At 42.5% G+C, this 25,772-nt stretch overlaps 1 protein-coding gene across 1 annotated transcript in view; it reads right to left on the bottom strand.

The window, feature by feature from the left end:
- LOC110532460 (F-box only protein 44) overlaps positions 1–25,772 on the bottom strand; it is a 36,289-nt gene continuing 10,517 nt past the window's right edge. The window contains exons 2-6 of the mRNA XM_021616388.3: positions 24,395–24,653; positions 24,170–24,287; positions 15,486–15,581; positions 15,251–15,386; positions 1–2,888 (exon numbers count right to left, since the gene is read on the bottom strand). Coding sequence (XP_021472063.3) covers positions 2,742–2,888; positions 15,251–15,386; positions 15,486–15,581; positions 24,170–24,287; positions 24,395–24,653 — 756 coding nt within the window. The 3' untranslated portion in view covers positions 1–2,741. The remainder of the gene's footprint in view (positions 2,889–15,250; positions 15,387–15,485; positions 15,582–24,169; positions 24,288–24,394; positions 24,654–25,772) is intronic.

The raw sequence follows: 25,772 nt of genomic DNA on the forward strand, positions 1-25,772 counted from the left end.
GGAAATATAACAATTTATGTACAGAACAATACATAATGCTCTCGTTGATCCACTGGCCCACTACCAAAACATGCATTCAGAAAGTATTCACACCAATTGACTTTTCCCCCAAACATTGTTACTGCCTGAATTTGAAACTTATTCAGTTACTGCCATACATGCAATACCCCATAATGTCAAAGTGGAACTGTGTTTGTAGAACATTTTACAAATGAATAAAAACATAAAAATCTGAAATGTCTTTAATCAATAAGTATTCAACCATTTCTTATGGCAAGCATAAATACATTGTCATGGAAATGTAAGTACTGAGATACTTGGTCATTTCTTCAAACAATCATCTTTAATTAATATTGATTAATTATTGCAATAATGATACCGTCGACCCAACAGTCTTGACTGTTGGGCTGAGAGCCTAACTGATAATGGAAAAAAATGTTATATAGGCCCTAAAAAATGCTTAGTAATTTCTAACCTTCCCTAACCTTGGTTCATCTACACAGGATGGCATTTTAACCCCAACCCGGCTTAGTTTCCCAGATACCAGAAAAATGAGACATTGTTCTAAACTCTTCAAGGCTCTCTCTCTCTCTCTCACACACACCACATCTTGTCTATGGAATGCCAGCTTTTAGGTTGTCACTAAGTCGTTGTCAGCTCAAACTATCTCTAGCAGACTAACTGCAGGAAGCTAGAGTGGAAACCATCTCCTTACAGAAACAGAATTAAACAGAACAGAAATATCCTATTTGTTTAATATTAATAGTTAGCAATCAATACTTAAATTAGGTAAATGTTTTAAAAAAAAAATGTTTAGGAGTAAAAATGTGTTTAACAAGTCATAATCTTGCATGGACTCACTGTGTGCAAGGGTTTAACATGATTTTAAATGACCTCATCTCTGTACCGTACACATAATAATTGTAAGGTCCCTCAGTTGAGCAGTGAATTTCAAAACACAGACTTAACCACAGACCAGAGAGGTTTTCCAATGCATTGCAAAGAAGGGCACCTATTAGTAGATTGACATTGAATATCCCTTTGAGCATGAAGTTATTAATTACACTTGTGTATCAATACACCCAGTCACTACAAAAAAGATACAGGCGTCCTTCCTAACTCAGTTGCCAGAGAGAAAGGAAACCTATCAGGTATTTTACCATGAGGCCAATGGTGATTTTAAAACAGTTTCATGGCTGTGATAGGAGAAAACTGAGGTTGGATCAACAACACTAGTTATTCCACAATACTAACCTAAATGAGCGTGAAAAGGAAACAAGCACAGAATAAAAATATTTCAAAACTTGCATCCTTTTCGGAGTAAAACTAACTAAACTAAAACTGGAACAGACACTGGGAGACAAATTCACCTTTCCAACAGGACAATAACATAAAACAAGGCCAAATATACACTGGACTTGCTTACCAAGACGTCATTGAACGTTCCTGAGTGGCCTAGTTACAGTTGACTTAAATCCTTTTGAAAATCTATGGCAAGACTTGAAAATGGCTGTTTAGCAATGATCAACAACCAACTTGACTGAGCTTGAATTTTAAAAAGAAAGTGCAAATATTATACACCATGTGTGCAAAGCTCTTAAGAGTTACCCAGAAAGACTCACTGTTAGAATCATCTTTGGCAGAGATTACAACATTTATTGCCTCAGGGCTGTGAACACTTATGGAAATGAGATATCTGTATTTAATTTACAATAAATGAGAAACAATTATGGGGTATTGTGTGTACATGTTTAAGAAAAATGTATTTAATACATTTTGAATTCAGGCTGTAACAAGACAATGTGGAGTAAGTCAAGGGGTATGAATACTTTGAAGGCACTGTAAGTGACAACAATTACATTATAGAAGTTAAGATATAGGTGAGTACAAGCAAAAGTGTTCAACTACGTTTCTTAAAAGGTGTTTGTCAAAATGGGTCAGACGTTTATGTACCTAATACATTACATTGAAGTTCACACTTTCCTTTGGTCTGTCTTCCTCGGAATTGTACAGAGCAAAGCAGAAATGAAATTAATAATATCATGTGAATTTTTGCTTTGCTATGCACAATTCAGAAATGGACACAAATGATAAAGGTAACTGACAACATAAAGAAAACAAAGTGTCTTAATAGGGCACTGGCCACCACTAGCTAGAACAGCTTCAACGTGCCTGAGCACATTCTGTGTGATGAACTCCATTGGAGGGAGGCGACACCATTCTTCCATGAGATATTCCATAACTTGGTGTTTTATTGATGGTGGTAGAAAACGCTGTCTCAGGCACCGCTCCAGAATCTCCCATTAGTGTTCAACTGGGTTGAGACCTGGTGACTGAGACAGACCGACCACTATGCTCCTTGGAGACCCCTCTTTCAATGTCACTGAGATCTCCTCTAGCCATAGTAACCAAAATAACGGGCAACTGGGAATTTTTATACATGACCCTAAGTACAATGGGACGTTAATTGCTTAATTAACTCAGGAACAACACCTGTGAGGAAGTACCTCTTTTCAATATACTTTGTATCCCTCATTTACTCAAACGTTTCCATTATTTTGGCAGTTACCTGTATTGTACAGCCAGAATAATTTATATCCACAGAGAAACATCAGTGTGCCTATTGCCTAAGGCTGAAAATACATAATGATGTTCACTACACTAAGAGAGGTTTCAAAGCTTGCAGGTCAGCAAAACATTCAAATGTAACCTCTTAGGAGAGTAAATGGGAACACCAAAATCTATTTGTCCACCGATGGGAAGATCTCGATGCTACTGTTGGTGACCCGAATTCCATACCAGCCGGCCCAGAACTGAGTGTCATTTCCTCCATGAATGAATCGGATGTAACGCACACCTGGTCCATAATTCTTGAACACATGAGTCATCTGAAACATGGAAGAGGTCATATGTTCAATTGTAATTCGTATGCTTTGTTTAATTGGGAAATATGTTGTATAATAATAAATTATATATAAATACACATGTATACATACACAAACAAATGTAAATATATACATACACACACACCACACATACGTATATACACACGTATATACACACACACACACACATACGTATATACACACACACACACACACACACTCATATACACACACACACACACAGTTTGGACACCTACTCATTCCAGGGTTTTTCTACATTGTAGAATAGTAACGACATCAAACTATGAATTATCACATATGGCATCATATAGTAACTGAAAGTGTTAACAAATCCAAATATATTTAGTGAGATTATTCAAAGTAGCTACCCGTTGCACACTCTTGGCATTCTCTCAACAAGCTTCATGAGGTAGTCACCTGGAATGCAATTCAATTAACAGGTGTGCCTTGTTAAAAGTTCATTTGTGGAATTTCTTTCCTTAATGCGTTTGAGCCAATCTGTTGTGTTGTGACAAGTTAGAGGGTGTATACAGAAGATAACCCTAGTTGGTTAAAGATCAAGTCCAGGGGGATTGGAGGGACACCATGTGCGACTGACGTGTTTTCCGTTTACTCCCGCGGTATTCTTAAAGTTTGTGAATTTTGCAGCAGAACCATATTTATTTTCAAATATTAATTTGGTGATCCCTTTCCGTAAAAACCAAGACTACTTTGCTTCCGAATGTCAGCATGTCGACGAAATATAAGGCCAAAAGCATGACTTTGAGAATACCCGGCCTACAAGACCCACTCTCATCACCACCCTCTCCTGAGTCTGAGGACCCGGGGACTCACACTTTACCCGGGGGTGCGGCTTGGTGGCGCTGAAATGAACGTTCGAGGCCATCAAACTACTACGCTCTGAGATAGCTGAAATGAAAACGGAGGTGGTTGCTACAATTGAGGCCCGAATACAGGAGGTTTCTGATACTTTAAAAGCAGATTTAACCATCCTGCGGAACGAGACTGTGCCAGCAATCACATCACGCAAAACAACGGCGTCGCACACTACAACGATTGCAGCACTGAAGACCTCCGCTACTAATGTCTCCGACTTAACTACATCCCTGGAGGCTGAAGTGAAACGCCTAGCTGCGGATTTGAAAAAGGTAAAGGAGAGCTGTGTGAGTTTAGAGGGATTCTCTTGCCGCAATAATCTGAGACTTGTATCGGTCCCAGAGTCAGCGGAAATGCATCGCGCCACGGATTTCGTTTCAGGGCTGCTGAAGGATGTTCTTGCCTTAGATGAAAAGCCCCTGGTTGATCGTGCCCACCGGTCGCTGCGCCCAAAGCCCTGGGATCGGGAGAGGCCCCGTGACATAATTCTTCGAGTGCACTTTTTTCATGAGAAGATTGAGATTCTCCGACGAGCCTGCAATACCACTCTGAGCTTTCAAGGACAGAGCTTCTACATCTACCAGGACTACTCCCCCACTGTTTCCAGGCAGCGCGCAGCTTTCGGACAGGCCAAACGAGTACTTCGGGACCATCCAGGTGTGAAGTATGGACTGCGATTCCCGGCCCGTTTATGGCTCTCTCACGGGGGTAAAGACTACACATTTGAGTCTTCGGATGAGGCTATGGCTCACATTCAACGTCACATCAAGAAGTCTTGAACTTGTGGATAGTAAGTAACCCACCTGTGGTACAATTATGTTTACATATAACAGGCTAGTCTTGTATAGTTGGCGAACCCATTCAGGCTTATTTGATGTGATCTAATGTTTTGATCTAGTGTGCGTGCCTTACAAGCATTCAGTCATTTTAATTTAATTGTATTAAGGTTTTACTTAACTCCTGTGTTCCTAGGCTCTCACTCACCTATTCAGTTTGTTTACACAGTGTCTCAGTGACTCAAAATATTTTTGGTTATTTGTTTACTGCATCCGTTTGCATTGACCCAGTAAACAGTAAATGTCTCGAGGTTACATGTTTTATGGGGTCTCACTTCAAATTTTAAAAGTTTTGAGCGTCATTTATGCCCAGCAACCACAGTTTTTTGGTATTGGTTGTAAGCTGTCTCAGCGTCAACTGGACAACCATTATAATTATTATTATTTTTGATTGTCTTACTACGATTTCCTTACTTCAAATTAGGTTTTTGGCTGAGAGCCTTTATACATTTTATTTATTTTCTCTCTCAATGCCTGTTATAAGACTGGGAATATAATTATATACTATATATCTACAAGTGGTGCTTTTGTCATTTCGTTTGCACAAGGGATTCACTTTTTGAATACATTTTTTTAATAAAAAAATATAAAATCTTTCTTTTTGCTGCTTGATCCACTAACAAAACGCGGCTTTAAAGAGCGGGACTGTGGGTTTAGGTTTAAGACCGCACTCTCACAGACATACTGTGCGAAGAGAATATGTTCTATTTAGGCTTGTACCTCATTTGGGGAGGTATTGTCTGGGATGGGGGGAGGGGGTGGGGAGGTTGAATTGATCAGTTCTAATGTTGTCATTCTGTCTTTTTCCCTGTACTTTCTCCAAACATCTACCACCGTACATTACTACTCTGAGACAAGTTATTCCGGGGGTTTTGGGCGCTCATTGCTTTTCCATTCTATGCTCTAATGACAGGGTTGAATAACGGGAATGCCCAGAGGGGCCGAAATAATGCCATCAAGTACATTTCATGGAACATCAAAGGGGTTAATAACCCAGTGAAGTGTAAGAGGGTGTTGACACACTTAAAGGGTTTGAATGCAAATATTGCATTTCTACAAGAGACTCACTTGAGGACTGGTGAGCATTTTAGGATGCGTAGGGACTGGGTTGGTCAAGTGTTCCACTCAAACTTTCATAGTAAATCAAGAGGTGATGCTATTCTGGTTGATAAAGCTACTCCCTATGTAGCTTCTGAGGTTATTGCTGATCCTAAGGGACGATACGTCATAGTAACCGGTAAACTGTTTTCTACCCCTCTTTTTTTGGCTAGTGTTTATGCTCCCAATTGGAATGACAAGTTCCATTTCTTCCTTTTTGTCTGCTATACCCAATTTAGATTCTCATTTGTTGATTTTAGGGGGGGATTTCAACTGTAAAATGTTCCCAGTTCTTGACGTCCTCACAAACAATTACAGGCCCATCTAAAATGTGCCCTACTTATTCAAGCCTTTCTTCAGCAATATGCTATGTTTGAGGCCTGGTGTTTCCTACATCCTACAGATAGACAGTATTCCTTTTATTCTCATGTTCATCAAACATACTCCCGGATTGATTACTTCTTTTTGGACAAAAAAAACTGCCTAACCTTCGGCAGTGTACTTACGAGAGTATTGTTATTTCTGACCATTCACCATTAGTGCTTGAACTAGAGTTTCCCCAGCGACCTCCTATGTTTTATCAATGGCGTCTCAAACCCATTTTACTCTCAGATAAGGAGTTTGTCAATTTCATTTCTTCTGAAATCACCTTATTCCTAGAAACTAATTCAACACCAGGTATGTCCTGCTCTACCATATGGGAGTCTCTCAAAGCATACCTAGGTGGCCAAATTATTTCTTATACAGCCAACCAAAACAGAGTTCGCTCCCAGCGACTTCGGGACCTGAGCGAGTCCATAGCCACATTGGATGAGAAGTATGCTACGGATCCTTCCTCTGATCTGCGTAAAGAGCACCAATTACCCCAATCTGAATTTGATGAGCTTTCTACCAGGCAAGCTGAACAGTTACTCTTGCGAGCTCGATACAAAGTCTATGAACAAAGAGACAAGGCCAGTAAACTCCTTGCACATCAGATCCATAAATCTGAGGCCTCACGTTTAATCCCACAAATAAGGACCCCGTCTGGTGCCACCACAGTTATACATAAAAGAGATCAATGATCAATTCAAACAATTTTACTCTGCGCTATACACCTCTGAATCCCCTCAAGACCCTTCGCTGATTGATTCCTTCCTTTAAATGGCTTGAATATGCCTTCAATTGATACAGACTGTCTAGAAGAAGAATTTACGCTTGAGGAGATTGCAACAGCAGTGTCCGCAATGAAAAGTGGTAAATCACCGGGTCCGGACGGTTTTCCAACTGAATTTTACAGGATGTTTTCTAGTCTGCTTTGCCCATTCTTGTCTCGACTATTTGCAGAGTGCCTTAATACTTCAACGCTACCGCCTAGTCTTTATCAGGCTTCAATTTCATTACTATTAAAGAAAAACAAAGACCCCCTGGAATGTGGATCCTATCGCCCAATCTCGCTTTTAAACTGTGATTACAAAATCCTAGCCAAGCTTTTAGCCATCCGTATGGAAGACTCGCTGCACCAAGTAATACACTCTGTATTACACGCTGCACCAGACTGGCTTTGTGAGAAAGGCATTTATTTTTCAATATTAGGCACCTTATATTGTACTCCCCAGCGTCGGGTGGGACCCGGAGGTGGTGGTCTCACTTGATGCGGAAAAAGCGGTTGACCGTGTTGAGTGGGATTACCTAACAGCTGCCCTTTATAGATTTGGCCCAAAATTCATTGCGTGGATAAAGATCCTTTATTTTTCCCCCATGGCTTCGGTACGGACTAATAACTTGTCCTCTGACTATTTTCCCTTGCACTGCGGATCCAGACAGGGTTGTCCAGCTCCCCCCTGGTTTGCTTTGGCAATCAAGCCTCTCGCCATTGCACTAAAGCTCTAATGATGCCATTCAAGGTATAATCAGGACGGGCTTAGAGCAGAATGTCTCGCTATATGCTGACGACCTCCTTTTGGTTTATCTCCAACCCTGATACCTCATTGCCACGTGCCCTATCTGTTCTTAAAAAGTTTGGATCAATCTCAGGGTACAAGCTGAATCTAGGCAAGCGTGAGCTTTTTTCAGTAAACAAGGCTGCTTTAAAGTGCTCTTTTACAAGTTCTCAGTTTAGGATTGTCTGGGATCAATTCACCTACTTGGGAGTTAAAGTGACAAGGAAATATTCAAATTAGTTTCAGGAAAACGTTGTTGCTCTAGCAGACAGTTTGAAACAATCTTCTACTTTTTGGAACTCGCTACCCCTTTCTCTTATCGGAAGGATTAATGTCATTAAAATTAATGTGTTGCCCAAATTTTTATATTTCAATGTTTACCCATTTTTATTCCAAAATCTTTTTTTATTTCACTGGATCAAACATTCATGCATTTTATTTGGTATGGCAAGGTACCACAGATTGGTAGAAAACATTTACAGAAGCCTAGGTCATTGGGGGGTTTAGCTCTACCAAATGTTCAGACAAACTACTGGGCTGCAAATTTCAGAGCCCTTCTGTACTGGCTGCAGACTGATCCTACTGGCCCTAGACCACTCTGGGTCCAGATGGAGTCAATCGTGTAAACCTGCAGCACTTTCCTCTGTGTTGTGCTCATCTCTCCCAGTGTCCCTAGGCAAAAGGTGTGTCAACCCAATTGTAAAGCAGTCTCTTAAAATTTGGAATCAGTTCCGTTTAGCCTCCGAGGCTTTTCTCTATCAGGCCCAATCAATCAGAACATTTTATTTCCTTTGAATGATGGGGCATTTGGCACTCACTAGGCCTCTCCTCCCTAGCACAATTATTCTTTGATGATACATTTGCCTCTTTCTCAGCTGCAGGAAAAGTTCAATCGCCCCCAATCCCACTATCTCCAGACTAGAAACTTTGTCAGAGCTAACCCACCTGGATTTCCCCATAGGCCTGCGAATACAGCTAGAGAGCATCTTGGAGCTGAACAAGCTTCCTAGGGGCGCAATTTCAGATGTATATGCAATCATTCATGACTTACAGAACCCTTCTTTGGTGCCTTTAAAGACTCGATGGGAAAAGGATTTGGGGGAGGAACTTGGGGAAGACACCTGGGAATCTGTGCTGCACAGGGTGCACTCGTCCTCTTTTAGCACTAGACACAGCCTCATTCAATTCAAGGTGGTTCACCGTATCCACTGGTCGGGGGCCAAACTTGGAAGAATATTCTCTGATTTTGATCCTACCCATGTCAGATGTAAAATGGAACCAGCCACACTGTTGCATATGTTTTGGGGCTGTCAAACTGTCAGGTTTCTGGGAATTAATATTTAAATGTTTCTCTGATATATATATATATATATATATATATATGACACTGTTATAGATCCGTCTCCCCTTACAGCCCTTTTTGGAGTACTGCCCATAGGTACCCCCCTATCAAGAATCCAGTCGGACACGGTTGCTTATACAACTCTTTTAGCTAGACGGCTAATACTACAGAACTGGAAGATGGCAGCTCCCCCATCTTATAAATATTGGGTGAGAGATGTGTTGGGCTCTCAAACTAGAAAAAAATTCAATTCAATTCACGTGGGAACCCCAAACTGTCTAATGAGGCTTGGGCTCCATTCCGGTCTTACTTTAAACAGTCCATCCTCTGATGTCATTCCTATTAAAACAAAAATAAGTCTGTATTTGACCCCCCTGTGACTGAAGGGTTGGAGGAGCTTTTCTCTGTGTTTTTGCTGGGGGGGGGGGATCATCAAGGTTCATGTGCTTATTGATTGTGACTCGCGGATGCCTTGTTCATCTTGCCCGGGCAGAGACTGAAGTGTGAGCTTGTTTTTTCCAGTTATTTTTACATTTTGTTCACACCTACATGAATAATACTTTATTTTAAAGCATTGTAAACTTTATTTATGGTCCAGTGGATGGTCGTTCTGTGGCCATGACTGTCTGTGAGTGGTTGCATTTCTCCACCCTTATCCCTTGACTGTTTACAGGAACAATGGTGAGGTGTTAGCTCTGTCCCTGTACTATAGATTGCCCTTTAACCTTTGTAGCCTTCGGCCTGGTGTGTTTAACTTATCTAAAGTATGGTATCTTTAAAGCTATTTTTTTCTTTGTATTTTCTCTTTTTTTTCCTAGTTGAGTATATTATTTATATTGCTTTGTGTTGTCTGTGTGTGTGTGTGTAAAACTTAATTTTAAAAAATCAAGTCCATATTATGCCAAGAACATCATCAAGTGCTATGATGAAACTGGCTCTCATGAGGACCGCCTCAGGAAAGGAAGACCCAGAGTTACCTCTGCTGCAGAGGATATGTTCATTAGAGTTACCAGCCTCAGAAATTGCAGCCCAAATAAATGCTTCAGAGTTCAAGTAACAGACACCTCAACATCAACTGTTCAGAGGAGACTGTGTGAAACAGGTCTTCATGGTCAAATTGCTGCAAAGAAACCACTACTAAAGGACACCAATAACAAGACTTGCTTTGGGCCAAGAAATACGATCAATGGCCATTAGACCGGTGGAAATCTGCCCTTTGGTCTGATGAGTCCAAATTTGATATTTTTGGTTCCAACCGCCTAGTCTTTGAGACGCAGAGTAGGTGAACGGATGATCGCCACATGTGTAGTCCTCACCGTGAAGCATGGAGGAGGAAGTGTGATGGTGCTTTGCTAGTGACACTCAGTGATTTATTTAGAATTCAAGGCACACTGAACCAGCATGGCTACCACAGCAATCTACAGTGACTGCCATCCCATCTGGTTTGCGCTTAGTGGGACTATCATTTGTTTTTCAAATGGACAATGACCACAATGCACCTCCAGGCTGTGTAAGGGCTGTTTGACCAAGGAGAGTGATGCATCAGATGACCTGGCCTCCACAAATCACCTTACCTCAACCCAAATGAGATGGTTTGGAATGAGTTGGACCGCAGAGTGAAGGAAAAGCAGCCAACAAGTGCTCAGCATATGTGGGAACTCCTTCAAGACTGTTGGAAAAGCATTTCAGGTGAAGCTGGTTGAGAGAATGCCAAGAGTTTACAAAGCTGTCAAGGCAAAGGGTGGCTACTTTGAAAAATCTAAAACATATTGATTTGTTTAACACTTTTTTTGTTTACCACATTATTCTATATGTGCCATTTCATAGTTTTAATGTCTTCACCTTATCATGAAGTTGCCCTCTTTGGGTACAGCGAGCACTATTTCCCCCTCCCTCTGCACTATTCCCCCCTCCCTCTGCACCAGCCCTTTTCTAAGCACCATCCCCCTACATCTGTCTCCCACACCCAGGCTGCTGTGGCCAGAGAGATCGTAAATTCCTAAAGAAGATCCTGCCTCATGGCCAGACACTTACCCTAGTAAAACTGACTATCCTACCGATCCTCGACTTCGGCGATGTCATCTACAAAATTGCTTCCAACACTCTACTCAGCAAACTGGATGCAGTTTATCACAGTGCCATCCGTTTTGTCACTAAAGCACCTTATACCACCCACCACTGCGACCTGTATGCTCTAGTCGGCTGGCCCTCGCTACATATTCGTCGCCAGACCCACTGGCTCCAGGTCATCTACAAGTCCATGCTAGGTAAAGCTCTGCCTTATCTCAGTTCACTGGTCACGATGGCAACACCCATCTGTAGCACGCGCTCCAGCAGGTGTATCTCACTGATCATCCCTAAAGCCAACACCTCATTTGGCCGCCTTTCGTTCCAGTTCTCTGCTGCCTGTGACTGGAACGAATTGCAAAAATCGCTGAAGTTGGAGACTTTTATCTCCCTCACCAACTTCAAACATCTGCTATCTGAGCAGTTAACCGATCGCTGCAGCTGTACATAGTCTATCGGTAAATAGCCCACCCATTTTTACCTACCTCATCCCCATACTGTTTTATTTATTTACTTTTCTGCTCTTTTGCACACCAATATCTCTACCTGTACATGACCATCTGATCATTTATCACTCCAGTGTTAATCTGCAAAATTGTAATTATTCACCTACCTCCTCATGCACACAATGTATATAGACTCTCCTTTTTTCTATTGTGTTATTGACTTGTTAATTGTTTACTCCATGTGTACCTCTGTGTTGTCTGTTCACACTGCTATGCTTTATCTTGGCCAGGTCGCAGTTGCAAATGAGAACTTGTTCTCAACTAGCCTACCTGGTTAAATAAAGGTGAAATAAAATAAAAATAAATAAAAGACAGCATAGAAAGAGAACAAAGGAATTTCTTCCACCTCACAGAACGACATTTATGTTCTGGAGAAGGTATAAAATATCGGTGAAGAATCCAGCTACAAACTGGTTCGTTTGGTATAATTTTGTGAAACTCATGGGAGACAATACGGCCACATTGCCATAGTGCTGTTTATACAATAGCCTCAGTTATGTTGTTGTATAAGATGAATGAGTGAGGATGATACTGTTTGTGAAATTGTGTAATGTGGTTTTGGACTGTTTTATGAAGGAAACTCCAATTCCCTAAAAAGTTTCACTAAGTCATTGGGACGTCCTCAGGGGCACAGACAGGACCTGGCAATATGAGACAGCCTTTTTCTATGTCCAGAATAAAACCCCCACCTCGGTTTTCTATCAACAGACCGAGCTTACCTCAATTATGAGCGGGCTAATGTTGAGACGAGACCAGTACCTCTATCATAGAAGGAAATAAGGTTGAAGTAGATTGCTGTATCTTTTAACCATCCCACGTGGTTAAACTCTTAGACTATCGATATAATAAGAACGAGTGTTTGATATTAATTACTAGTCTACAGCTAGGAATTCGGTATCATTGAACGCGAAGACCGACAACCGCCGAAACATCTGAATAATGAATAAATGTCACTCTGAACTTTCCATTCTAACCATGACAGAGAGAGAGAGTGGACAAACGCTCCAACAGAAATTAACTTTTCAGAGATCCCGACGACACACTGAGCGTAAATATATATATTGATTGCAATTATTCCCGAATGAGTGAGCGTTCATGTGCAAAGGATTAGCATTTCAATTGTTATAATTATCAACTTTGTAGTGTCTCATCTCAGTTGACCACTACTCCCCTTTTGTCTAACAAGCCGCCATGCCGGTTTAGCCCACTAGGGCACATTCCTCTATCATTTCTTTGTAACCATGTCTACTTTGTTTGTGTGATGCATTTTTGTGAGTACTTAATTAGTAAATAAATTATTTTAAGACGATTGACGTATGGATGACTCAGTGAAGACTGGGTTCGTGCAGTGATAACCAACAATTTACGATGTTTGGAATGAGACGAACGTGAGGTAAAGAACAAGTCATTAATCAGAAGACTAAGTGATCAGATATTAAAATATCTGAAAGTTATATTAGGAAAATTATAATTTTGTAATCTGAATATTTTCCTTGGTGCCCCAACTTCCTAGTTAATTATAGTTACGTGATTAAGTAGTTTAATCACGTAATAATAATTACAGAGAATATTTGATAAAGTTTCATCTTCAGTTTAATGATGCCAAAGACAAACTATTATTCTACAATGCAGAAAATAGTGAAAGTAAAGAAAAACCTTGTCCAACAAAAAGTGTGTATGCATGTGCATATATATACACACACACACACACTTTAAGATAATTCTCCATATACATGGGTCTGTAAATAGCGGAGTACACAATCAACAATGTGATTTCTCCTTGTCTTGTGCATTAGACATTTTCAGTGATTGCATTGCACTAAAAAAAATGTGCACACTAAACATTTAAGTTAAATAGTGCAGATAAAAACAAAGTAAAAAAAAGTTGTGTTGTATGTATAGTATATCACAAAAGTGAGTACACCCCTCACATTTTTGTAAATATTTGAGTGCATCTTTTCATGTGACAACACTGAAGAAATTACACTTTTCTACAATGTAAAGTAGTGAGTGTACAGCTTGTATAACAGTGTAAATTTGCTGTCCCCTCAAAATAACACACAGCCATTAATGTCTAAACCGCTGGCCACAAAAGTGAGTACACCCCTAAGTGAAAATGTCCAAATTGGGCCCAATTAGCCATTTTCCCTCCCCGGTGTCATGTGACTCGTTAGTGTTACAAGGTCTCAGGTATGACTGGGGAGCAGGTGTGTTAAATTCGGTGTCATCGCTCTCACTGATACTGACTGGTCACTGGAAGTTCAACATGGCACCTCATGGCAAAGAACTCTGAGGATCTGAAAAAAAAGAATTGTTGCTCTACATAAAGATGGCTTGGGCTATTAGAAGATTGCCAAGACCCTAAAACTGAGCTGCAGCACAGTGGCCAAGACCATACAGCGGTTTAACTGGACAGGTTCCACTCAGAACAGGCCTCGCCATGGTCGACCAAAGAATTTGGGTGAACGTGCTCAGCGTCATATCCAGAGGTTGTCTTTGGGAAATAGATGTATGAGTGCTGCCAGCATTTCTGCCTGTCAGCCTGTCAGTGCTCAGACCATACGCCGTACACTGCATAAAATTGGTCTGCATGGCTGTCGTCCCAAAAGGAAGCCTCTTCTAAAGATGATGCACAAGAAAGCCCGCAAACAGTTTGCTGAAGACAAGCAGACTAAGGACATGGATTACTGGAACCATGTCCTGTGGTCTGATGAGACCAAGATAAACTTATTTGGTTCAGATGGTGTCAAGCGTGTGTGGCGGCAACCAGGTGAGGAGTACAAAGACAAGTGTGTCTTGCCTACAGTCAAGCATGGTGGTGGGAGTGTCATGGTCTGGGGCTGCATGAGTGCTGCCGGCACTGGGGAGCTACAGTTAATTGAGGGAACCATGAGTGCCAACATGTACTGTGACATACTGAAGCAGAGCATGATCCCCCTCCCTTCGGAAACTGGGCCGCAGGGAAGTATTCCAACATGATAACAACCCCAAACACAGCTCCATGAAGACCACTGCCTTGCTAAAGAAGCTGAGGGTAAAGGTGATGGACTGGCCAAGCATGTCTCCAGACCTAAACCCTATTGCGCATCTATGGGGCATCCTCAAACGGAAGGTGGAGGAGTGCAAGGTCTAACATCCACCAGCTCCATGATGTCGTCATGGAGGAGTAGAAGAGGACCCCAGTGGCAACCTGTGAAGCGCTGGTGAACTCCATGCCCAAGAGGGTTAAGGCAGTGCTGGAAAATGATGGTGGCCACACAAAATATTGACACTTTGGGCCCAATTTGGACATTTTCACTTTGGGGTGTACTCACTTTTGTTGCCAGCGGTTTAGACATTAATGGCTGTGTGGAGTTATTTTGAGGGGACAGCAAACTTACTGTTATACAAGCTGTACACTCACTACTTTACATTGTAGCAAAGTGTCATTTCTTTAGTGTTGTCACAAGAAGATATACTCAAAACATTTACAAAGTGAGGGGTGTACTCACTTGTGTGTGTATACATACAGTATACCACAACAACTTTTTACCTTTTGTTTATCTGCACTATTTAATTTTCAAATGTTTAGTGTGCATTTTAGTGCAATGCAATCACTGAAAATGTCTATTGCACAAGACAAGGAGAAATCACATTGTGTACTCAGCTATTTACAGACCCATGTATATGGAGAATTATCTTAGTCTGAATGTTTTACCTGATTCCATTTCTGATCATTCCACTGTTGAAAGACAACAGTATCTGGACTAAACTTCTTAATTGGCTTCTTCTTACGATTTAGCAACTCAACACAGATCTCATATTCAGAGCCACAGTCCCAGCGTGGAGCATACCTGATATGGACACACAAACGTACAAGTTGTACAGAACTATTCCTCTGACAAGTATAGAGTAGCAGACACTGAATGACAAAATTCTAATATTCCTCTCACCAGTCAGATATAATGATGTCGGGTTGAAAGTCATCCATGAAAGAAGGCCTGTAACCCTCTTTCTCCAAGTCAATCAGCTGAGACTTCCTGCAGGTCCTGAGATGAACCAAAGACAAGACGACACACACAGCCAACACATTTACCAGGGTTGATAGTAAGCAGCCTGAAAGCCATTTCAATTCAATGCATCATATCTAGGAGGCCATTTTTAATTCTTATTTTTTTTATTTCACCAGGTAGGCCAGTTGAGAACAAGTTCTCATTTACAACTGCAACCTGGCCAAGATAAAGCAAAGCAGTGTGACAGAGTTACATGGAATAAACAAACGTACAGTGAATAACACAATAGCAAACTCTATGTACAGTTCGTGCAGCTATAGTATGATTAGGGAGTTAAGGAAATAAAGGCAAAATAATTACAATTTAGCATTAGTGATAGATGTGCAAGTAGAGATACTGGGGTGCAAAATAGCAAAAACACAAATAAATAACAATATGGGGAGGTGGTAGTTGGGTGTGCTATTTACAGGCACAGTGATCGGTAAGCTGCTCTGACAGCTGATGCTTAAAGTTAGAGAGGGAGATAAGTCTCCAGCTTCAGTGATTTTTGCAATTCGTTCCAGTCATTGGCAGCAGAGAACTGGAAGTAAAGGCGGCCAAAGAAGGTTTGGATTTTAGGGATGACCAGTGAAATATACCTGCTGGAGCGTGTGCCATGGGTGGGTGTTGCTATGGTGACCAGTGAGCTGAGATAAGGCGGGGCTTTACCTTGGAAATACTTTGACGACCTGGAGCCAGTGGGTTTGGCGACGAATATGTAGCGAGGGCCAGCCAACGAGAGCATACAGGTCGCAGTGGTGGGTAGTATATGGGGCTTTGGTGACAAAAAGGATGGCACTGTGATAGACTACATCCAGTTTGCTGAGTAGAGTGTTGGAGGTGTCGTGTCATTGGCATCATTAAAGTGAAGACTTATTTTATCAACTCAATTCTCTAATTATTATTACATGATTAAACTAATCATGTAAATGTAATTAATTAGGAAGTCGGGGCACCAAGGAGAATCTTCAGATGTTATAATTTTCCTAATATAAAACTCTTCAGATATTTTAATGTCTGATCAATTAGTCTAATTAATGAATTATTCTTTACCTCACGTTAGTCGCATTCCAAATGTCGTAAATGGTTGGTTATCTGCACGAACCCAGCCTTTACTATGAATCATCCATACACCAACTGTCTTAATCATTTATTTACTAACCAACTAAATAATCACAGAAATACATAAACAAACAAACAGTAGATATGGTTGCAAGGAAACGATAGGGGAGGTTCCCTAGTGGGCTAAGCCGATATGAAGGCTTGGTGGACAAAGGGAAGTGGGTATGGAATGAGAAGGGCGCGAAAGACAAGAGTCCCTACACAGTTGCTAATTATATTAACTGAAACGCTCAACCTTTGCACATGAATGCGCACTCATTCAGGAATAATTGCAATCAATATATATTTACGCTCAGTGTGTCTTCGTGATCTCTGGTGGAATCGTCCGTCTTTCGGTTGGAAAGTTCATCCAAGAGTCTCTCTGCTTCCCTGGAGTCTTCCGTGGTTAGAATGGATACTTTAGAGTACCATTCAGAAATGTTCTTATAGAATAGTTGTTTCGGTGGTTGTCGGTCTTCGCATCCAATGGTACATAACTTCTAGCTGCAGACTAGTAATTAGTATCTAAGATTTGCTCTTATTCTGTCGGGATCGATAGTCTCAGAGTTTAACCATTTTCACCCGTGTAGCCAATGCTCCACGTGGTTTGGTTAGGAATTCAACAACCATTACAACCTTAGCTTATACAGAGTTTTTTGTGGTCTCTACTCAAAGCATACCTCGATCAGCGAGGGGGTGAAGAGGATTTCCTCAGGTGGGGGTTTTATTCGTAACAGTAGAAAAGGGCTGTCCCATGAGCCAGATCATGTCGGTGCTCATGGAGGCAGGCCAATTACATAATCAAACTTTAAAGGGAATAAAATTCTCACATTAACAGCTTAAAAATCACATTACATAATTTCAAATAGTTTAATCTTTACTCATTCATTTTATACAACAATGAGATGCAAACGTCACAACGGAGGCTCCTGTATACAGAGTCATGGTAATGTGGCTGTATTGTCTTTCATGAGGTCACAAACATGAAACAAAACAGACCGGGTCGTAGCTGGCTTCTCCACCGACTGTTTACACGTTCTCCAAAACATGGATATTGTTCAGTTCAAGTTCTGTGGTGTAGAAGAAGTTAATTTGTTCTCTCTATGTCTCCTTCTGCATGGCCAGGAGGAGAGTCTCCTCCAGGAATTTATGACCTGAGATGACAGAACCTGGGTGTTGGAGGGAGAGAGGGGGAAGCTATTCGCTATACCCAAAGAGGGCCACGTCATGACGGAGGCTATTTTGTAAATGACATCCCCGAAGTCTAGGCTAGATAGGATAGTCAGTTTTACGAGGGTATGTTTGGCAGCATGAGTGAAGGAGGCTTAGATTTAATTTTGGATTGGAGATGCTTAACTTGAGTCGATGGAGAGTTTACAGTCTAACCAGACAACTAGGTATTTGTAGTTGTCCACATATATGTTCACAAGTCAGAACCGTCCAGAGTAGTGATGCAAGTCGGGCAGGCAGAAACAGGTTGAAGAGAATGCATTTAGTTTTACTAGCATTTAAAAGCTGTTGGAGGCCATGGAAGGAGTGTTGTATGGCATTGAAGCTCGTTGAGGTTTGTTAACAGTGTCCAAAGGGCCAGGTGTATACAGAATGGTGTTGTCTGCGTAGAGGTGATTCAGAGTCACCAGCAGCAAGAGCGACATTGAGATACATAAAGACAGAAAGAAAAAAGAAAAGAGTCGGCCCGAGAACTGAACCCAGTGGCACCTCCATATACTGCCAGAGGTCCAGACCCTCTGATTTGACACACTGAACTCAGAAGTAGTTGGTGAACCAGGCGAGGCAGTCATTTGAGAAACCAAGGCTATTGAGTCTGCCAATAAGAATGTAGTGATTGACAAAGACGAAAGCCTTGGCCAGGTCGATTAAGACGGCTGCACAGTACGGTCTTTTATCGATTGCAGTTATGATATTGTTTAGGACCTTGAGTGTGACTGAGGTGCACCCATGACCAGCTCAGAAGGTACGGTGGGATTCGAAATGGTCGATGATCTGTTAACTTTATTTTTAGAAAGGCGGTGCAGGATGGATATAAGTCTAACAGTTTGGGTCTAGAGTGTCTTCCCCCTTTGGAAAGCTGCCGCAGTCATCCCCCTCTTCAGTCTTTGGGGATCTCAGACGATACGAAAGATATGTTGAACAGGATAGTACTAGGGGTTGCAACCATTTCTGCTGATAACTTTAGAAAGAGAGGGTCCAGATTGTGTAGCCCAGCTGATTTGTAAGGATCCTGATTTTGAATCTCTTTCAGAACATCAGCTGTCTAGATTTGGGTAAAGGAGAAGCAGGGGGGACTTGGGGAAATTTTTGCAGGAGGTGCAGAGCTGTAGGTCGGGTTAGGGGTAGCCAGGTGGTAAGCATGGCTAGCCGTAGAAAAATGCTTATTGAAATGATCGATTATCGTAGATTATCAGTGGTGACAGTGTTTCCTAGCCTCAGTGCAGTGGGCAGCTGGGAGGAGGTACTCTTATTCTCCATGGACTTTAGTGTCCCAGAACTTTTGAGTTTGTGCTACAGGATGCAAATTTGTTTGAAAAAGCTAGCCTTAGCTTTCCTAACTGACTGTGTATATTGATTCCTGACTTCCATGAAAAGTTGCATATCGCGGGGGCTATTCGATGCTAATGCAGTACGCCACAGGATGTGTTTTTTAATGGGCCATGCTTATTTAAGATGGTGAGGAAAGCACTTTTATTAAAGAGCAACCAGGCATCCTCTACTGACGGGATGAGTTCAATATCATTCCAGGATACCCGGGCCAGGTCGATTAGAAAGGCCTGCTCACTGAAGTGTTTTAGGGAGCGTTTGACAGTGTTGAGGGGTGGCCGTTTGACCGCGGACCCATTACGGACACAGGCAATGATCACTGAGAACCTGGTTGAAGACAGCAAAGGCGTATTTGGAGGGCAAGTTGGTCAGGATGAGATCTATGAGGTTGCCCATGCTTACGGATTTAGGGTTGTACCTGGTAGGTTCCTTTTAAAGTATAAGCTCGAATTGTTTGGGCACAGACGTGGATAGTATGACAGAACTCTGTAGGCTCTCTCTGCAGTAGATTGCAACTCTGCCAGTTCTATCTTGTTGGAAAATGTTGTAGTTGGGGATGGAAATTTCAGAATTTTGTGGCCTTCCTAAGCCAGGATTCAGACACAGCCAGGACATCAGGGTTGGCGGAGTGTGCTAAAGCAAAGAATAAGACAAACTTAGGGAGGAGGCTTCTAATGTTAACATGCATGAAACCAAGGCTTTTACATTACAGAAGTCAACAAATGAGAGCGACTGAGGAATAGGTGTGGTGCTGGAGGCTACAGGGCCTGGGTTAACCTCTACATCACCAGAGGAGGAGTAGGATAAGGGTAGTGCTAAAGACTATAAGAACTGGTCGTCTAGTGCGTTGGGAACAGAGAATAAAAGGATTTCTGGGCGTGGCAGAATAGATTCAGGGCATAAAGTACAAACAAGGGTATGGCAGGATGTGAGTACAGTGGAGGTAAACCTAGGAATTGAGTGACGATGAGCAGTTGTGTCTCTGGAAGCACCAGTTAAGCCAGGTGAGGTCTCATGTGTGTGGGGGGGTGGGGGGGAGGACAAAATAGCTATCTAAGGCATGTTGGGTGGGGCTGGGGGCTCTACAGTGAAATAAAACTAGAACTAACCTAAACAGAAGTAGACAAGGCATATTGACATTAGGGAGAGGCATGTGTAGCCAAATGATCATAGGGTCCAATGAGCAGCAATAGGTGAGTCAGGGAGCTGTTCGGTAGCCGCTACTACGCTAGGTGAGCTGGAGACACGGCGATTCAGAAAGCTAGCGGGCCAGGGCTAGCAGATGGTCTTTCGCAACGACGATTACAACGGCAGACAAGTCATGATGGATTGGCGGGGCTCCTTGTCGGCAATAAAGGGTCCAAGCCAATTGGCAAAAGAGGTATTGTAGCCCAAGAATTAGCTGGTAGACCTCTTCAGCTAGCCAGGAGATGGGCCTAGCTCAAGACAGAGACAGAGGCGTTAGCCAGCAGTAGCCACTCAGGTTGCAGCTAGCTAGCTGCAATGATCCGGTGTAATGGCCCAGAGTTTGCGGTAGGAATCCGGTGATGTGGTAGAGAAAATGCAGTCCGATATGCTCTGGGTTGATATCGCACTGTGCAGACAGGCAGGTATTAACCGGGCTGAAGCTGGCTGGTGTCTGAGTTAAACAGTGAAGACAGCTAGCAGTGGCTAACTGACTACAAGCTAGTAGCTAGTTAGCTGGCTAGCTTGATGGAGGTTCCGGTTCTAAAGTATAAAAACAGCAGATCCATACCACATTGGGTGAGAAATATCTTCAGTCCGTAGATGGAAAGTGAGATTAAAATATATATGAAAAAAAAAACGGACTATTTACACAGGACAAGACAAACACACATCCAACTGCTACGCCATCTTGGTTTAGAGCCATATACAGTACCTTTAGAAAGTATTCACACCTCTTGACTTTTTCTACATTTTGCCGTTAGTTTAATGAATTGGTATATTGTGTGTAGGCCAGTGACACACTATCGATCGATCGATTCGATAGGCCAGTGACACACGATAGATATATCTATGTTTCATCATCAATGCCCTCAGAAAAGCAACCAATACTACTAACACTGTCCATGAGCATACTTCACAATCCTTCATTTGTGCCATAGTCCAATTCCACGCTGTCAATATAGCATCCTTCGCTGCTATTAATACTCCTCCATTTACAGTCCCTACATTGACTGCCGCGAGAATAGCTATTGCATGGAATCTCAAGAAATGCAAACTGGGGTTTGAAGAGATGGAGTACCTGGGGTATTTGATGGGACAGAGGAACATCAAGGTCCAGAAGAGGAAGGTATAGCCTCCACCCTTACCGATCTGACCAGGGCCTGCCTGCCTACCGAAAACAGTGAAGTGATCAGATGAGGCCAAAGGGGCGTTCAGGCGCCTAAAAGAAGCTCTGTGCTCCCACCCAATTCTCGTTACGGACGATTTTCTGGTACCGATGCATGCCTGCGACACGGGACTAGGGGCTGTCCTCTCCCAGGAGGAACCCCCTATGTACATAAGCCGGAAGTTGATAGCCTGAGAAAATACATACTTGATTGTCACAAAATAGCTGTGAAGTGGGAGCTAGACACTCTTAAGTATTACCTGTTGGGCACCTACTTCACCCTGGCCATAGACCATCCTCCCCTGGTCCGGATGGCCAGGGGAAAGGCCACAAACGATCGAGTCACCAGGTGGTCCTTGCAACTTCAACACTTCTCTTTTTCTGTTGTGCACTGTCAGGGGAGAAGCATGGGAACGCTGATGCCCTATCGAGAAGGGAGTCTCCCCAGCAGGGCTAAGGGGGCGTACCGCGGACAAGCCACCGAGGGGAGACACTTCAAGGCCTGGTGACAGAGCCTGCATCCCGCAGCGGTGGTTCCCTCTGCTGGACGTGCCAGGTCTTGACAGGTCCTCTGGCCAGGACTAAATTGGAGCTGATTGTTCAACAGCTGTACAGTGCCCATAATGTTGTCAGGAAGGCAGCACATGGGAGGGTTGGAGGTAGTGAGAGGTTACTACCGGATAGACGTAGAACACCTAGCCCCTCGGTTCTACCCCAGAGGAGACCGCATTCCCTGGATTCCAGAAGGAGGTAACCCAGAAAAGGTCTCCTGGAGGAGACCTGTGTGAATTCTTCTTTATTGTTTTAAATCAAATAAAAAACACTTGAAACTGAAGTACCACACTAGTGTCCGTGTCTGATCTGTGTAAACGTCTAGATAAAACCCCCTGGTTTCCCACTATAAGTACCAGTCAAAAGTTTGGACACCTACTCATTCCAAGGTTTTTCTTCATTTTTACTCATTTCTATGTAAGACATAATAACTATGAAATAACACATATGGAAACACGTGTTAAACAAATCTAAATATATTTTTGGAGATTCTTCAAAGTAGCCACCCTTTGCCAAGTGTGCAAAGCTGTCAAGACATTCTCTCAACCAGATTCATGAAGTAGTCACCTGAAAATGCATTTAATTTAATGGATGTGCCTTCATAAGTTAAATTTGTGTGATTTATTTCCTTCTTACTGCGTTTGAGCCAATCAGTTGTGTTGTGACAAGGTCGGGGTGGTGTACAGAAGACAGCCCTATTTGGTAAAAGACCAAGTACATATTATGGCAGTTACAGCTCAAATAAGCAAACAGAAACGACAGTCCATCATTACTTTAAGAAATGACTGTCAGTCAATCCGGAAAGTTTCAAAAACGTTCAAAGTTTCTTCTAGTGCAGTTGCAAAAAAACATTAATCGCTATGATAAAACGACTCTCATGAGGACCGTCACAAGAAAGGAAGACCCAGAGTTACCTCTGCTGCAGAGGAGACTGTGAATCAGAACTTCATGGTCGAATTGCTGAAAAGAAACCACTACTAAAAGGACACCAATAAGAAGAAGAGGCTTGCTTGGGCCAAGAAACACGAGCAATGGGCATTAGACCGCTGAAAATTTGTCCTTTGGTCTGACAAGCCCAAATTTGAGATTTTTGGTTCCGCTGTGCCTGAGACGCAGAGTAGGTCAACTGATGAACTCTGCATGTGTGGTTCCCACCATGAAGCAGGTGTTGTGGTGGTGCTTTTTGTTGGTGACACTGTGATTTACTTAGAATTCAAGGCACTCTTAACCAGCATGGCTACCACAGCATTCTGCAGTGATACGCTATCCCATCTGGTTTCGCTTAGTGGGACTATCATTTTTTTTTCAACAGGACAATGTCCAAAAAAACACCTCCAGCCTGTGTAAGGACTATTTGACTAAGGAGCGTGATGAGTGCTGCATCAGATGACCTGGCCTCCACAATCACCCGACCTCTGCACCACAGAGTGAAGGAAAAGCAGCCAACAAGTGCTCAGCATGTGGGAACTGCTTCAAGACTGTTGGAAAAGCATTCACCATGAAGTTGTTTGAGAGAATGCCAAGCGTGTGCAAAGCTATCATCAAGGCAAAGGGTGGCTACTTTGAAAGAAACCAAATGTATTTTGATTTGTTCAACATTTTTTGGTTACTACATTATTCCATGTGTTATTTCATAGTTCTGATGTCCTTTATTATTCTACAATGTAGAAAATAGTAAAAATAAAGAAAAACCCTTGTAGGTGTGTCCAAACTTTTGACTGGGACTGGATGTATGCATGTTCTTTATTTATGTACATTGTTGACAAAAATGGACAATTCAATTAATTTTAAGTCCAACCTTGTAACAGCAAAACAGACAAATTTAAGGGGTGTGAAAACTTTGAAGTCAATGTAAACTAGACAGCAAGGTCATTGCCAATGATAGGCATTATTAGGTGTTATCATCCAAATGTATTTGAAGAGCTGGAAAATAAGTCAACACCAATGTGGATGTGAAACAGAGTGGGACCAAGTGATATTCTCTCACTGAAAAACTAAAATGGTATAGTAGTATACTCACGAGTAAGAAGTCGCAAAGTACTTTTGGACAGTGTTGTCAGGAAGCGGCACTTCTTCCACTGATTCGATTTTCCATTTATCCCCTCCATTCTCCATAATTTGCCAGCCCTTGAATTTATCTGGAGAAAAATAGTAAGGGAGGGATTTGAAATGTGGGTTCTGGGGTTAATAACAGGACCCCCCATACACCAACAGAGAATTTAGACATTGTTGTTTTGACTCCTACCATCTGCTCTGGGGTTCTTGAGAAGATTACGTCTCTTCTTACACAAGAAGTAAAACAAACGGCAGTCTTTAGGTAGTTTAGTCACATATGTCTGGTATCCTTCTCGTCGGCACCTCTCTCTCCAAAGGGAATCACTGTCCACCACTTCTTTCCACTCACGACACACAAGTCGACAGACACACACCACCTGCTGTGGAGGGACATTTAGGAGCATCTCCTCCAGGACATCAAGAGGGAGCACAGGTAGCATGCCTGTGAACTGAACAAGAACATCTGTTTTCATTGACATGGGAGACTTTAGACAAACGATGTACAGTTTAGAATATGATGTAAGCTCTATGTTAGGATGATGATAGCTCTAGCAACAAGTTTTGTTTTATCTTAAGGGGTGGATCAGCTTTAATATTGCAGAAAGATTGTTGCTTCCATCAATGTAATTGTCTGCATCATTTCCAATCCCCCATTCCTTTTTTGGGAAATACACTGCTCAAAAAAAATAAAGGGAACACTTAAAACACAATGTAACTCCAAGTCAATCACACTTCTGTGAAATCAAACTGTCCACTTAGGAAGCAACACTGATTGACAATAAATGTCACATGCTGTTGTGCAAATGGAATAGACAACAGGTGGAAATTACAGGCAATTAGCAAGACACCCCCAATAAAGGAGTGGTTCTGCAGGTGGTGACCACAGACCACTTCTCAGTTCCTATGCTTCCTGGCTGATGTTTTGGTCACATTTGAATGCTGGCGGTGCTTTCACTCTAGTGGTAGCATGAGACGGAGTCTACAACCCACACAAGTGGCTCAGGTAGTGCAGCTCATCCAGGATGGCACATCAATGCGAGCTGTGGCAAGAAGGTTTGCTGTGTCTGTCAGCGTAGTGTCCAGAGCATGGAGGTGCTACCAGGAGACAGGCCAGTACATCAGGAGACGTGGAGGAGGCCGTAGGAGGGCAACAACGCAGCAGCAGGAACGCTACCTCTGCCTTTGTGCAAGGAAGAGCACTGCCAGAGCCCTGCAAAATGACCTCCAGCAGGCCACAAATGTGCATGTCTGCTCAAACGGTCAGAAACAGACTCCATGAGGGTGGTATGAGGGCCCGACATCCACAGGTGGGGGGGTTGTGCTTACAGCACCATTGCCATTAGGTACCGAGATGAGATCCTCAGACCCCTTGTGAGACCATATGCTGGTGCGGTTGGCCCTGGGTTCCTCCTAATGCAAGACAATGCTAGACCTCATGTGGCTGGAGTGGGTCAGCAGTTCCTGCAAGAGGAAGGCATTGATGCTATGGACTGGCCCCAGACCTGAATCCAATTGAGCACATCTGGGACATCATGTCTCGCTCCATCCACCAACGCCACGTTGCACCA

Source organism: Oncorhynchus mykiss, chromosome 9 (assembly GCF_057628025.1).
Source record: "Oncorhynchus mykiss isolate SJ-2025 chromosome 9, ASM5762802v1, whole genome shotgun sequence".
In the NCBI taxonomy this organism is placed as follows: domain Eukaryota; kingdom Metazoa; phylum Chordata; class Actinopteri; order Salmoniformes; family Salmonidae; genus Oncorhynchus; species Oncorhynchus mykiss.